This window comes from Microcaecilia unicolor, chromosome 6 (genome assembly GCF_901765095.1).
Source record: "Microcaecilia unicolor chromosome 6, aMicUni1.1, whole genome shotgun sequence".
In the NCBI taxonomy this organism is placed as follows: domain Eukaryota; kingdom Metazoa; phylum Chordata; class Amphibia; order Gymnophiona; family Siphonopidae; genus Microcaecilia; species Microcaecilia unicolor.
In genome coordinates this window covers 18,472,181-18,487,532 of record NC_044036.1, presented here as the reverse complement: position 1 = coordinate 18,487,532, position 15,352 = coordinate 18,472,181, and the positions used below count along the sequence as shown (strand labels likewise).

General features: G+C 43.4%; 1 protein-coding gene across 2 annotated transcripts in view; it reads left to right on the top strand.

The window, feature by feature from the left end:
• The first annotated feature begins 4,551 nt into the window (after positions 1–4,551).
• Positions 4,552–15,352, top strand: part of STIL (STIL centriolar assembly protein) — a 114,182-nt gene continuing 103,381 nt past the window's right edge. For both annotated transcript variants that reach the window (XM_030206557.1, XM_030206556.1), the window contains exons 1-2: positions 4,552–4,861; positions 14,815–14,891. In XM_030206557.1, the coding sequence (XP_030062417.1) occupies positions 14,885–14,891 (7 nt within the window). In that variant the 5' untranslated portion in view covers positions 4,552–4,861; positions 14,815–14,884. The remainder of the gene's footprint in view (positions 4,862–14,814; positions 14,892–15,352) is intronic.

Genomic DNA, 15,352 nt, shown 5'->3' with positions numbered 1-15,352 from the left:
TTATTATTATAATTGTATTATTAATATTATTAATTTAAATATTTTTGGTATTTTGTAACTGTTGGGCTCCTTTTGGGCACAAAAGGCTGGCAAAATGTTCACCGACAATTCTGCTTCTTGGTCCCCACTACCTTGGGAGCAATGGTGTTATAAGAGGCCCATCTCAATTTTTCTGCCCAGGGCCCATTCAGTCCTAGCTACACCACTGTGCCTGTCAATTAATGGTGCTTTTGACAGATGTAAGTGGCATATACATTTAGGTATTTCATTCTCCTTGACCTATCCGCCGCTTTTGACACTGTCAATCACAACTTACTTCTTGACACACTGTCCTCTTTTGGGTTCCAGGGCTCTGTCCTCTCCTGGTTCTCCTCTTATCTATCCCATCGTACCTTCAGAGTACATTCTCATGGTTCTTCCTCCACCCCTATACTGTTCTCTGTCAGAGTCCCTCAGGGTTCTGTCCTTGGACCCCTTCTTTTCTCTATCTACACCTCTTCCCTGGGCTCCCTGATCTCGTCTCATAGCTTCCAGTATCATCTTTATGCTGACGACACCCAGCTTTATCTCTCCACACCTGACATCACTGCGGAAACCCAGGCCAAAGTATCGGCCTGCTTATCTGACATTGCTGCCTGGATGTCCAACCGCCACCTGAAACTGAACATGGCCAAGACTGAACTTCTTGTCTTCCCACCCAAACCCACTTCTCCTCTACCTCCACTCTCTATTTCGGTTGATAACACCCTCATCATCCCCGTCTCATCTGCCCGCAACCTCGGTGTCATCTTCGACTCCTCCCTCTCCTTCTCTGCGCATATCCAGCAGATAGCCAAGACCTGTCGCTTCTTCCTCTATAACATTAGCAAAATCCGCCCTTTCCTCTCTGAGCACACCACCCGTACTCTCATCCACTCTCTCGTTACCTCTCGCCTTGACTACTGCAACCTACTCCTCACTGGTCTCCCACTTAGCCACCTATCCCCCCTTCAGTCCGTTCAGAACTCAGCTGCACATCTTATATTCCACCTGAACCGATACACTCATATCACCCCTCTCCTCAAGTCACTTCATTGGCTTCCGATCAGGTACCGCATTCAATTCAAGCTTCTCCTACTAACCTACAAATGTACTCGATCTGCAGCCCCTCCTTACCTCTCAACCCTCATCTCCCCTTACGTTTCTACCTGTAACCTCCACTCTCAAGACAAATCCCTCCTTTCAGTACCCTTCTCCACCACCGCCAACTCCAGGCTCCGCCCTTTCTGCCTCGCCTCACCCCACGCGTGGAACAAACCCCCTGAGCCCATACGCCAGGCCCCCTCCCTGCCCATCTTCAAATCTCTGCTTAAAGCCCACCTCTTCAATGTCGCTTTCGGCGACTAACCTCTACACCTCTACCCAGGAAAGCTAGACTGCCCCAACTTGACATTTCGTTCTTTAGATTGTAAGCTCCTTTGAGCAAGGACCGTCCTTCTTTGTTTACTTTGTACAGCGCTGCGTAACCCTAGCAGCGCTCTAGAAATGTTAAGTAGTAGTAGTAGTAGGTAACAGAACAAGACAAGTGGGAAATTGACCTCAGACTCCAGAAACGTGAAGGACAACCTTGATATTCAAGGAAGATTTATTGATAAAAGACTCAACACAGTACTGTGTTTCAGCCTATGGCCTGCCTCAGGAGACTGTTGATGACAACTGGGCGACTAAATCTCCAATGCCGTACATATTCAATGTAAAAAATATAAGGGAAAGACCTCAGTTAAATTATAGAAGATCTGTGTGTCCTCTAATCACATGGCTGAAGAACCAAGTGAAAATATCCCACTTCTCTTGTTACTATATCCCGTGGGATTTCAGAGTTCTCCGACTTGGTGGATTTCTGCTGGATATACATTTAGATGCCAGTTTATAAAATTGCCACATATATCCATTACAGCAGTTGCCTTGTTAAACTGGTCTTTACCTACAGATTTTGGGAGGAGGTTGTTTGCTTAGCACTTGGTCCTTTTCCATTTATAAGTATTGTAAAAGTGATAAACCCTTTTCTTTATGGTGTATTTTTGTTCTTTCTTCCAAAGCATACTACTGCAACAGCATCTTCACTGGATGTAAAGCCCAAATCCTGAAAAAACTCCAAACCGCCCAAAACACGGCAGCCAGACTCATTTTTGGTAAATCACGATGTGAAAGCACAACACCACTCTGTGAAAAACTCCACTGGCTCCCCATCAAAGAACGAATAAACTTCAAAGTCCACACACTGATCCACAAGATAATCCACGGAGAATCTCCAAGTTACATGACCAATCTGATTGACCTTCCAGCCAGGAATGGGTCCAAATCTTCTCGAACATATCTCAACCTTCACCTTCCGACTTGCAAAGGTCTCAAATATAAAACCTACTACGCATCCAACTTCTCCGTTATAGGTAGCCAACTCTGGAATGCCATACCAAGATCCATCCGAACAACCAACGAGCATCTACCCTTCCGAAAGCTGCTGAAAACCTACCTCTTCAAACAAGCCTATCCAAACGACCCGACTTAATTTACGAACCTAATCCACACCACTAATAGTACCTATACCTCAATCCCCCCTCCACATCTCTTCCTCTTGTCCTACACTATATAACCACACCATAACCCTTCTATCCTTCAACTGTGTTATTTCTGTGATACTCTGTAACCCATAATTTTTAAGCCGCACTGAACCTGCTATAGAGCGGGAAAGAGCGGGGCATAAATGCAACAAATAAATAAATTGAAACTTAGAAGTTATATGTGAGTGGAAGAGTAGCCATGTGGTTAGAGCACTGGTCTTGCCATCCAGAGGAGGCAGGTTAAAATCCCACTTCTGTTCCTTGTGATATTGGGCAAGTCACTTAACCCTCCATTGCCTTAGGTACAAAATTAGATTGTGAGCCCTCCTGGGACAGAGAAATACCCAGTGGTAACTCAACTTGAGCTACTACTGAAAAAGGTGTGAGCAAAATCTCAATAAATAAATATGTGAGCCCTTAATAAATGTGCAGGTGTAAGCTCTGTCGAGCAGGGACTGTCTCTTCATGTTCAAGTGTACAGTGCTGCGTACATCTAGTAGCGCTATAGAAATGATTAGTAGTAGTAGTAGGTGAAGGAACCACATTCTTTTTCCTTTGTTCCCCCTCCCCCATCATGTGCTAATGTTTTATTCTTGGTCATAAAATTCATAAAAATTGTCCCATACAGTGGTATCTCCCTACATTCCTCCCCGGGAACTCGGTTCACTGGGTAAATCTCTCTTATCTGCACCAGTGGCGTAGCCAAGGGTGGGCTTGGGTGGGCCCAGGCCCACCCACTTTGGGTTCAGGCCCACCCAGTAGCAGCATACCTATGATGTGGCTGGCAGGGATCCCCAAGCCCCACCATCCGAAAACTCCCAACAAGTGTCCCTCCTGCATACCTTGTAAGTAGCAGATCTTCACCTGCAGTCAGCAGTGACATACATACTGCTCGCACCGGCCCCGCAGCCTTCCCTCTGATGTATTTCTGCCTAGGCGGAAACAAGAAGTTGCATCAGAGGGAAGGGTGTGGGGCCAACATAAGCAGTGTGTATTAGTTGCTGCTCACTGCTGGTGAAAATCTGTTTTTTTAAAAGGTATACGGGAGAGGGGGGATGTTTGAGATACCATATGGCATGCAGGTGAGAGGAGAGACCAAATCACCTGTGGGTCGGGGCGAGGTTCTTCTGCCCACCCATCTTGGGCCCAGGCCCACCCAAAATTGGGTGTCTGGCTACGCCCCTGATCTGCACCCTTCTCCTCCACTGCTAACTCCAGACTCCGTTCCTTTTATCTTGCTGCCCCATATGCCTGGAATAGACTTCCTGAGCCAGTACGTCAAGCTCCATCTCTGACCGTCTTCAAATCTAAGCTAAAAGCCCACCTTTTTATGCTGCTTTTAACTGCTAACCCTTATTCACTTATTCAGAACCCTTATTTTCTCATCCTCACTTTAATATTCCCTTATCTCTTGTTTGTCCTGTTTGTCTGTCCTAATTAGATTGTAATCTCTGTAGAGCAGGGACTGTCTCTTCATGGTCAAGTGTACAGCGCTGCGTACGTCTAGTAGGACTATAGAAATGATGAGTAGTAGTAGGACCAACCCTATGTCTCCTGTTGTTTAGCAAGACAACATGTAGTGCACATCAGTAACATTTTGCAATCAACACATTTAAAAGAACAGCTTTTTCATTTCAGGAAAAGTAATAGGTGTCCGACTACACTTCCTATAATTTATTGCTTTCCTATTTCAGTTATTTTAATTTGTTAGTTTCTCCACGATCTGTTCCCTGCGTCTGATCGGTTGCTGGGCAACACTTCCTTCTTTGGACCTTTCTCTGCGCTTGCGCAGCAATCAGCCCGTCAAATGTTTGCCAACCCCGGCCTCCCTCCTTTCCTGACTGTCCTGCGACCGTTATGGAAGCTATTTAAACTGTGGGGGTAAGCAGCGACGCGTGCTCGCGTAAGTGGCTCCTGATAGGTGGAAACGTGGGCGGAATGGCGTGCGATTGGCCGGCGTTGCTCCGTCTGGGCTGGGAGACGGGAAATGGCGCCATATTTACATTTGGGCGCCCTCGTTGTTATTGTGTTTATGTGTGTTTAGGTATTTAATGGACGTTTAACAGTAGGGGAGTTGGCCCTGCTGCTTTTACTGCCGCCGCTCAGGAAGGTGGTTCCCGCCGCTGTTGAATGTGTGTGTTTTTTTTTTTGCTCTCGTATCTTGTGTGAAGGGTTTGGTGAGCAGGTCGGAGACCAGACTGTGAGCTGGTGGCGCGTCCTTTGTGCTTTCCAGCCCGTGCACCTGTGGCTCCTACTACCAGGTAAGGCGCTGCCTGGGGTCCCTGTGATTTGGAGGGCTGATTGCTTTTACTCCTGAGCAATCTTTGGGATTCCGGAATCCTGCTACCCTTTGTCCTTATCCCTTATTTGTCCTGTTTCTCTGTCCTAATTAGAGAGGTGTGGTAGCCGTGTTAGTCCACTCTTAAGGTTATCAATAGAAATCAAACAAAATAAAACATGGAAAAGAAAATAAGATGATACCCTTTTTATTGGACATAACTTAATACATTTCTTGATTAGCTTTCGAAGGTTGCCCTTCTGTCCTAATTAGATTGTAAGCTCTGTCGAGCAGGGACTGTCTCTTCATGTTCAAGTGTACAGCGCTGCGTAAGTCTAGTAGCACTATAGAAATGATAAGTAGTAGTAGTAGTCTTTGGGATTCCGGAATCTTGCTATTATTTGTGTTCCGGAATCTTGCTACTCTTTGGGACTCTGCACAGAAGCTTGCTACTCTTTGGGATTCCGGAATCTTGCTACCCTTTGTCCTTATCCCTTATTTGCCCTGTTTCTCTGTCCTAATTAGAGAGGTGTGGTAGCCGTGTTAGTCCACTCTTAAGGTTATCAGTAGAAATCAAACAAAATAAAACATGGAAAAGAAAATAAGATGATACCCTTTTTATTGGACATAACTTAATACATTTCTTGATTAGCTTTCCAAGGTTGCCCTTCTGTCCTAATTAGATTGTAAGCTCTGTCGAGCAGGGACTGTCTCTTCATGTTCAAGTGTACAGCGCTGCGTAAGTCTAGTAGCACTATAGAAATGATAAGTAGTAGTAGTAGTCTTTGGGATTCCGGAATCTTGCTACTCTTTGGGATTCCGGAATCTTGCTACCCTTTGTCCTTATCCCTTATTTGTCCTGTTTCTCTGTCCTAATTAGAGAGGTGTGGTAGCCGTGTTAGTCCACTCTTATAGGTTATCAATAGAAATCAAACAAAATAAAACATGGAAAAGAAAATAAGATGATACCTTTTTTATTGGACATAACTTAATACATTTCTTGATTAGCTTTCGAAGGTTGCCCTTCTTCGTCAGATCGGAAATAAGCAAATGTGGTAGCAGATAGTATATATAAGAGAAACATCAAAGCATTACTTTGACAGTCTGACAGAGTGGGAGGGTGGGGGCATGCATGGGGACATCAAAGCATATCATTGATATTCTAACAGGATAGGTGTGGATAGGTGAGGGGAGGGTGATCAACAGAGAAATACAGCTTTATGTTTTATAATGAGTTAGAAAACCCAGATCCTTATTAAGTCCTGTTTGTTGGGTGTCAAAATATTCACTCATTCTTATTTCAAAGGTCTTAAGTTCCTGTATTGTTTTAAAATTACCTTTCAGTATTCTTACTGTGAAATCACTGGTGCAGTGTTCTGGTCTGGTGAAGTGTTGGCCCACAGGGGTGGGGGCTTGACTGGCACCAGCTATTTTCATGTGATGTCTGTGCAGATTGAATCTTGTCTTAAGCATCTGGCCTGTTTCTCCAATATAGCATCCTTAGTTACATTTTTTACACTGAATGATATATACCACATTGGAAGATGAGCATGTAAAATAGTCCTTTATGTTGAATATTTTTCCCTTGTGAATGACTGTGGGGTCTTGTGAAATGTTTTGGCAAGAACTAGCTGCATACAACCAAAATCAACAAATGTGAACTCCTACACATATATCCAGTAATGCCTTACGATATTTGCTTGTTATTCTACTACCTTGCTTTCTCATTATCATGTTAACCAAGATCCTTATGCAGTATTAAATGTCTATCTTCTTATATATTTCCACTATTCATGATGTAATGCAAACCACATTGAGCCTGCAAAGAGGTGGGAAAATGTGAGATACAAATGCAATAAATAAAATAAATAAATAAGTGTAGGAGTTACCGAATGAGTGGAGTATTGTGCGGGGAGGTCAGGTTTCAAATCCGGTCGCTGTTTGTTGTGATTTGGGGCAAGTTCTTCACTGTTCGTTGCCTCGGGTCCAAACAGAGGCTGATGCTTGGACTAGGTCCTTACTGGCTGTTTTATTGCAGAAAGGGGTTTGCTGCGATAGACACGGGGGAGCACACTAGATTAAAAGGAATCCACTGCTGCTTTCTAGGTTAAGCTAGGAGGACTGCTGTGCTGTCATTCTTTGACAGGCGCACCCTCAGACATGAAGAACGGCTGACACCACAAAAATTAAACCCAGGTATTCAGCAGACTCGTGATTTCGTCTTCTAGGGACCCTATCGCATCCAGTACCAAAATCTTCAAGGGTTCTTAAACACACTTATATTCCACCTACTTCTCCTTAAACAGTTTAGTCCTTCATTATGATATATCGCTTATTTGCCTCAGCAGTGCACATAACCAACCTTCCCTTAATGTTGGAAACGTCTGCACCAAATTCTTCATAGGCTTTTGAATATCATAATATTTAAAATCAAGTTTTTATCTTATTTATTTTTTTAGCTTAAGGTACTTAACTCAATAGTCGGTAATCAGACCAGGGGTTCTAACACGTCCGACATGCATGTTTCGCCAGCATGGCTTTGTCAAGGACTTCCCCTTATGCTGCTTCCAGTGCCAGCCTTGCAATGTTTACTCACGGGATTACCCCTGCAAAGATAAAAACTTAATTTTAAATATTATGATATTCAAAAGCCTATGAAGAATTTGGTGCAGACGTTTCCAACATTAAGCGAAGGTTGGCTATGTGCACCGCTGAGGCAAATAAGTGCTATATCATAATGAAGGACTAAACTGTTTATGGAGGAGTAGGTGGAATATAAGTGTGTGTAGGAACCCTTGAAGATTTTGGTACCACAAAAATTAAGGCTGTGCGAATTGGATCAGCGGGGTCCACAGGATCCATGTTTTACCCGATAAGCAGCGTAAAGTCTTTTACTATTCTGGGATCTTGCCAGGAATTTGTGACCTGGATTGGCCACTGTTGGAAACAGGACTACTGGGCTTAATGGACCTTCAGTCTGTACCAGTATAGCAATACTTATGTTCTTATGGAGTGCTAAACTGGGGAAATCAGTGCATGCAGAACGAGGTTAATGCAGAAAGGTACATCGACCTTAACCGCACAGATATCATGGCTTGAGCACCATGGTAATGTGGTTATTAAGAATTCTACTACAATGCAAAGAAATTGGCGTCTTGACGTGCTCGCAACGTGAGAATTTTTTTTCCCAGACCCACGGCAGTGTAAAAAGGTTGGCTGAAAGGACTTCAGACCGTTTTGCAGTTTAAAATGCCCTTTTCTAGCCAGAACAGTATCTGCAACTTTAAAACACAGACAAGAGATAACAACATCGTAATGTATACAGACACTTTTTTTTGTCCAGACACATGCACATCTGCTGATGTACATAAAATATTTGCAAGGCTAATATTTATGTGCAGAATGGCAGCAGCAGCAGATGTGTGCTGGCAATTTGGTTTTCTTCAAACATGCACAGAAGAAGCTGCGTGCAAGTTCTGCATGCATAGAACTAACTTTCTGCATATTGTGGTGGTAAAAGCCACACATGGCTCTCCCGTGTGTCTTACTGCATTGACCCCAATGTGAGAAAATGTGCAGAAGGGTTAGTTGACAAGATTTAATGGCTACACCTAGGGGAAAATAAACTGCCTATGCTCAAATCCTTTACATACAGCATTTATTGTTTAGATCTGATGAATTAAGTCTTTGGATTAGATTTAAAATTGTAAATTTTCCTTTGAGAGGTGGCGGTAACAAGATTTAATGCCAGTTCTTGAGCCTTAAATGCCTAATTTTTCTCTTTCTGCAACCTAAAAATACAGAATCAGAGGTAACTGCACTATGCCACATTGAGCCTGCATATTGGTGGGAAAATGTGGGATACAAATGCTATAAATAAATAAATATGCTTGTGTGCTAGCACACTTGCTCTTGTGGTAATACATCTGCACATGACTTAGAATGTTGTTCTCTGCATTAATATCAGCCTTGCAAAAATGTTGTGCTCAACAAAGTTTTGTGAGGCTAATAGTTATGTAGCACAACATTCCAGTTCATGCTCAAATATGTGCTGGCATTTTGGTTTTCATCAGATGTGCTCACAGTAAAAGCTCCTTTACCGCAGAATCTTCGGCATGTGTCAGGCAAGCTTTCTCTGGTCCATCTGCAAGTTCTGTGCATGTTGAATTTGCATCTCGGTTTGCTACATTGCTGTGAAATATTTGATCATTAATGTCAAGGTATAATCACTACTTAGCCATTGGTTTTCGGCTCTGTGGCTTTCTGCATCCGCCCCTTAGCTTGTAACTCCTGTTGCATTGAGCTAACAAAACAATTTTTGTCTATAGAGAAAATGCTTAATCTGTCTGGCTCCTCAAATATGAGCCAGAAACTTTTCAACCTGGTTGTTTTGCTAGACCGGCTAAAATGTTTACATTTTTTTGTGTGTTTGTGTGTGTTTAGCAGTGTCTTAATCTCACAATTGTTGAATAGGTTGGAGATAGTACCAGGCTTAAAGCTGTTGGAGGAGGCTTGGGAGTTGAATAGGGTATGGCTTTAAGCAGCTGGGTCAGTGATTCCCAAATCTGTCCTGGGGTACCCCGGTCAGTCAGGTTTTTTTTTTTTAGGGTATCCACAATGTTTTTGCTTATGAGATGCATATAATGTCTCCTTCCTTAGCGTAGCACAGATCATCCAGGGTTAAGCCCATCTGCCAGCAGGTGGAGATCGGTGCTTTCTACGAGCCAGTGCACAGTGAAACCACTCAGTATTCTCTATCTCTAGCAAGTGGAAGACATGCTTTCCCACATCTCCTGTTTTTGGGGTGCTTTGGCAATCTGGTGGTGCAGTTTCTCCTTTTTTTTTTTTTTTACGCTCTGTATTCTTTGTGGCTGCTGTTGAAGAGGGGTCCTCTGGGGCTGAGTACCATGGGTTTTCCTGTGCCTTTGATGACAGCATCCTTGTAAGCAGTCAAACGCTGCTTGGCTTGCAAGATGCACAAAATTCCCTCAGGGCAGCATCTGTGTGTGTTCCTCTACCATGTCGGCAGTCTAGTCCTGATGGGGAAATGCAGCGAACGCCAGGACTGGGATGGAGTCGCAAATCACGGCTAGATTGGGAGCCACATAGGGTTTCCTGCACGATTTCTCAAATTGCTTCAGCTGGGTTGGCCATCTTGGATTCATGTGCACATGTTTCTCCTTAGTGCCTGGCTGCTGGATTGGAGTTGGGGGCTTTACTCGTCTGACTTGGTCCTGCTGTTGCTCTCTCTGGCACCACGTAGCTTTTAGGGGTGTTCCCAGTCTTCCCAGAATTTGTCCTACTTACACATCAGGCATTTTTGCTTAAGAGGACTCAGTCAGTTGAGTCGTCTTTGGATGCTGGGCCTTTTCAGTCTCAGGAGGCGGTTGTGCTTCCATCTCAGGGTGATGTCCTTTTCTTAAAGAGGCCCAGGACTTCCCAGCCTATTGACTGGGACGTGGACTTTGTGGTGTCTGAGACACCTTCGGGCAGGTTTCCTCTCATGTCTGGTTGCTTGGATCCTGAGGAATCCCTGGTGGAGGGTGAGCTTTGGACGAGGGAGATTATCCCTCTGGCTTGCTTTTTACAGAAGGGGCAGCTTACCGTGTTGATACTCATTTTATGGAGGTCCTGAATATTTCTTCCCGTCGGCACAGCCTTCTCCCACATCCTCTTCCATCATGTCAGGGACTAAAAGACCTCCAAAGGCCTTTCATGTACATGAGGCCATGCAGGAGCTTATTTCGGCCCAGTGGACTACTCTGGATTCGGGGCTTAAAAGTGGCTCTGACGATGGCTCGCCTCTCCTTCCAGAGGATCTGGACAAGCTTAATCTGCCTGTGGTTTACTCCTTGGTTACGGCAGTCCCCAAGAAGACTAAGGTTCATGTCCAGGGGGTATGACCCTCAGACATGTAGGATCAGAAGATCGAAACTGTTCTGAAGATGGCCTTTGAGGTGGCTACCCTCTGCCTTCTGGTCAGTTTCTGGCTCTTATGTGGCCAGGATATGCCCAACTTATCCAGTGGGCGGCAGATGCCTTGGTGTCTGGGGACCTCTGGAGTCCATGGACTTGCCTGCCTTGGAGGTGGGTCAGGCCTAACTAGCAGACGGTCTTTATGACCTGTTTTGGGCTTCTGCAAAGCAAGTTGCGTTGGTGGTGTCCGCTCGTTGTTCACTGTGGCTCCGAAACTGGAAATTGGAGAGTCATGGGGTAGGAGGTAATGTCCTATTGTAGATTAAAAACTGGTTGAGAGAGAAAACAGAGAATAGGATTAAATGGGCAGTATTCGCAATGGAGAAGGGTAGTTAGTGGGGTTCACCAGGGATCTGTGCTGGGACCGCTGCTTTTTAACATATTTATAAATGACCTAGAGATGGGGTGGGGGTAACTAGTGAGGTAGTTAAATTGCCTTCACAAACATCGATGCCAGGGGTACGTTCTGCCAAATATTTGACAATCTGCACTCTGGTTTACAAAATTATCTATGGTGTAGCTCCGGGATACATGACAGACTTAATCGACCTACCAACTAGAAACACATCCGAATCAACACGAACGTACCTAAATCTGCACTACCCAAGCTGCAAAGGACTCAAATACAAATCAACTTGCGCGTCCAGTTTTTCCTACATAAGCACACAACTGTGGAACGCATTACCAAAAGCCTTAAACTACGAACGACCACCTAAACGTCTGGAAAACACTAAAAACTAACCTGTTTAAAAAGGCATACCCTACCGATCCAACATAAATGCCTGATCTCTGCAACACGACAAAACTAAAGAACGTAATGGACATAACTCTTCCGTTGTACGATTCCCTAATATGGCTGTGCCACATGAACTTTATCTTACCACAACATCATTTTGTATTTGTTTACACAGGAGTCTTTAACGCCTCTCCGGTACTATGTAAGCCACATTGAGCCTACAAATAGGTGGCGAAATGTGGGATATAAATATAACAAATAAACCTATTATTCAACAATCAAATCTCAACAATGAAGAAAATGTTCCAAGCCATGTGGAAACTGAAGTACACTAAAAAAAAAAAATACTTCCCGAGAGATGTATTCTGCACCTTGGTCCAATCCATGGTCCTAGTCCATGCAGACTACTTCAACAGTATTTATGCAGGGAACCACTACTAAAGAAACTGCAAGCAGTACAAAATGTAGCTGCTAGACTAAAATTTTGAACAAATAGAGTCGAAAGCACAAAACCACTATTCCAAAAACTTCACTGGCTATCCATCATAGCACATATATTCTTTAAGATCTGCATGCTAACCTACAGAATACTTTTTGCCCTTTCACCTGAATACATGACTAACCTAATAGACCTGCCTAAATGCAGCACAATAAAAGCCTTGAGCCTCTCACCCTACACTGCCCAAAATGTCAAGGCATAAAATGCAAATCTGCATACTCAACCAACTTCACATATGTCTCCCTAAGACATTGAATACACGACTGAGTCTTAAAGCACATGACTGATTGCCTAACTCAACACCTGAAAGCCCACTTTTTCAGCAAATTGCTATTCGATATCACTGGACAATTAAAATAAAAACAAAAAAAACACCACAACATACCACAAAGAACTAACTATCAGAAACTGGAGACGAGGACTGTGTCTGAATTTGAGAGCATATAACAGCCATGTGGGATCTCTTAGGGAAAAGAGAAGTTAGTGGTTACTGAGGATGGGCAGACTGGATGGGCCATTTGACCCTAATCTGCCACCATGTTTCTAAAACTTAAATGGTTGCATGTGTTGTCATGTCGAGTGGCACTTTTTAGATGACCACTCTGGCTATGAAGAACTAAGGCCGATGCTGGTTAGACTTGTACAGTCTGAGTCCTGTATATGGCAGTTTGGTTTAGGATGGGCTGGAGAGGGCTTTGATGAAAATTCTAGTAATATAGAACTTGAGGACGGTGCTAGGCAGACTTGTTTATGGTCTGTGTCCCGAAATTGACAAGACTGATTTGAATAAGTTGGGGTGGGCTTTGACGGCAACTTCAGTATTTGGAAACTAAGGACAAGGCTGAGCGGATGTCCCAGAAATGCCAAAGAGACAATGAATCAAGTATATGATCAAGTAATGACCGTAGCTAGAAGGTTGCTAGGCTGTATAGAGAGAGGTGTGACCAGCAGAAGAAAGGGGGTGTTGGTGCCCCTGTATAAGTCGTTGGTGAGGCCCCACCTGGAGTATTGTGTTCAGTTTTGGAGGCCGTATCTTGCTAAGGATGTAAAAAGAATTGAAGCGGTGCAAAGAAAAGCTACAAGAATGGTATGGGATTTGCATTACAAGATGTATGAGGAGAGACTTGCTGACCTGAACATGTATACCCTGGAGGAAAGGAGAAACAGGGGTAATATGATACAGACGTTCAAATATTTGAAGGGTATTAATCCGCAAACAAACCTTTTCTATAGATGGCAAGGCGTTTGAACTAGAGGACATGAAATGAGATTGAAGGGGGGCAGACTCAAGAAAAATGTCAGGAAGTATTTTTTCATGGAGAAAGTGATGGATACTTGGAATGCCCTCCCGCGGGAGGTGGTGGAGATGAAAACGGTAACTGAATTAAAAAATGTGTGGGATAAACATAAAAGAATCCTGTTCAGAAGGAAGGGATCCTCAGAAGCTTAGAGGAGATTGGGTGGCAGAGCCGGTGGTTGGAGGCGGGGCTAGTGCTGGGCAAGACCTCTACGGTCTGTGCCCTGAAAATGGCAGATACAAATCAAGGTCAGGTATACACAAAAAGTAGCACATATGAGTTTATCTTGTTGGGCAGACTGGATGGACCATACTGGTCTTTCTCTGCGGTTATCTACTATGTTACTATGTATTTTATATCACATTCATTGCTGGTTTAATCATGATAATGATTGTGACTGTTGGGCAGACTGGATGGACAGTCCAGGTCTTTAACTGCCATCTTTTAGTATCTTACTATGTGTTGCTTGTTGAAGGGGTGGAGAGTTTGTGATGCTGGAGCAATTAAGCATTTATAAAGATGAAAACAATTACTTTCCTCCCCTTCTCCTCACATGTTTGCTGCAGGATGCCTGAGATAAAGGGCACAAACGGCGAACAGAAAAGCTGTGTTTAGCTTCTGAAACTTTGGGGTTCAAGGCAGAAGATAAGACACGCCAAAAGATCGGCCCGCAAATTCCTCAATCTGAATTTCCCCACCTGCAAAGGAGTGAAATACAAACAGGCTTATGCTACGACCTTTGCATACAAAAGCACATAGTCTTGGAATGTGTTACCCAAGGCCCTGAAAACCATGAACAATCTAACCAGCTTCTGCAAAGCTCTGAAAACTCACCTCTTTAACAAAGCTTACAAAAGTCACCCTCAATGATACAAATCATCCCCAAACCACCCAAGCACTCCTAAAACACTTCTCACACAACCGATCCAACATTCGCCCATCTAAATTCCTCTTTCACCTCAGCTTATGATCAACTGACTTTAAATCATGTACTGACTTTATCATAACCTTACTCTGTAAGCCACATTGAGCCTGCAAAAAGGTGGGATAATGTGGGGTACAAATGCAATAAATAAATCCGTTGCAGAAACCACATTCTGCTCATCAGTGTGGATAGTCTGTGCCCCCCTACTTTTTTATGTTTGGAGGTTGATTGGGTGGTTGACACAATGCTTTTCTTCACATTAGTTGGGGCCTTAATGGAATGGTATAAGGTTTTCTCTCCTTTTGTGTCTGAGGTAAACAACCTTGAATCGGGTTTAGTACAGAAATAGGCCAGCAGAGATTCCAGTAGAAAAGGTACCTACAATGTAAGATATTGACCTTTTAGAGTTCTCCCATGGCATTCTTTTCATAAATGTGAGAGAGAAAAAGTAAATATACAATGTTCCACTAACTTTCCATCCTTCTTGTTTTTATTTTTGAAGAAAATGAGCATTCAAATTAATATGAAGAACCTTCCAGCGTATGTCACAGAAGCCACAGAGAGGCAAATGAATGCTAAGTATGTCCAAGGAGTTTTTTTTTGTTTTAATTTACAAATGTAACATCTTCTATCCATAATACAAGATTAAGATACAGAGTCTTTGTAGACTTACAGGTTGAAGAAATCAAGGGGGCAAGCAATGAAGCTACTAGCTAATAAATTTAAAACAAATTGGAGAAAATATCTTTACTCAACATGTAATTAATCTTTCTGGAATTCGTTGTCAGAAAATGTGATAAAAGAAGTTAGCTTAGGTTTGAATAATTTCCTAAAAGAAAAGTTCATTATTAAGATGGACTTGGGCACATCCGCTGCTTTATTCCAGGATAAGCAGCATAGAATTTTGTTGCTGTCATGCTGTGGTGGCGGCCTTTCTGGGGTGGCATGGGGTAAGAGTTCACCTCTACCTGTACGACTGGATCATCCTGGCATTATCAAGACTGTGGTGGTAACCTCCACGGTTGTTCAGCTTCTCCAGT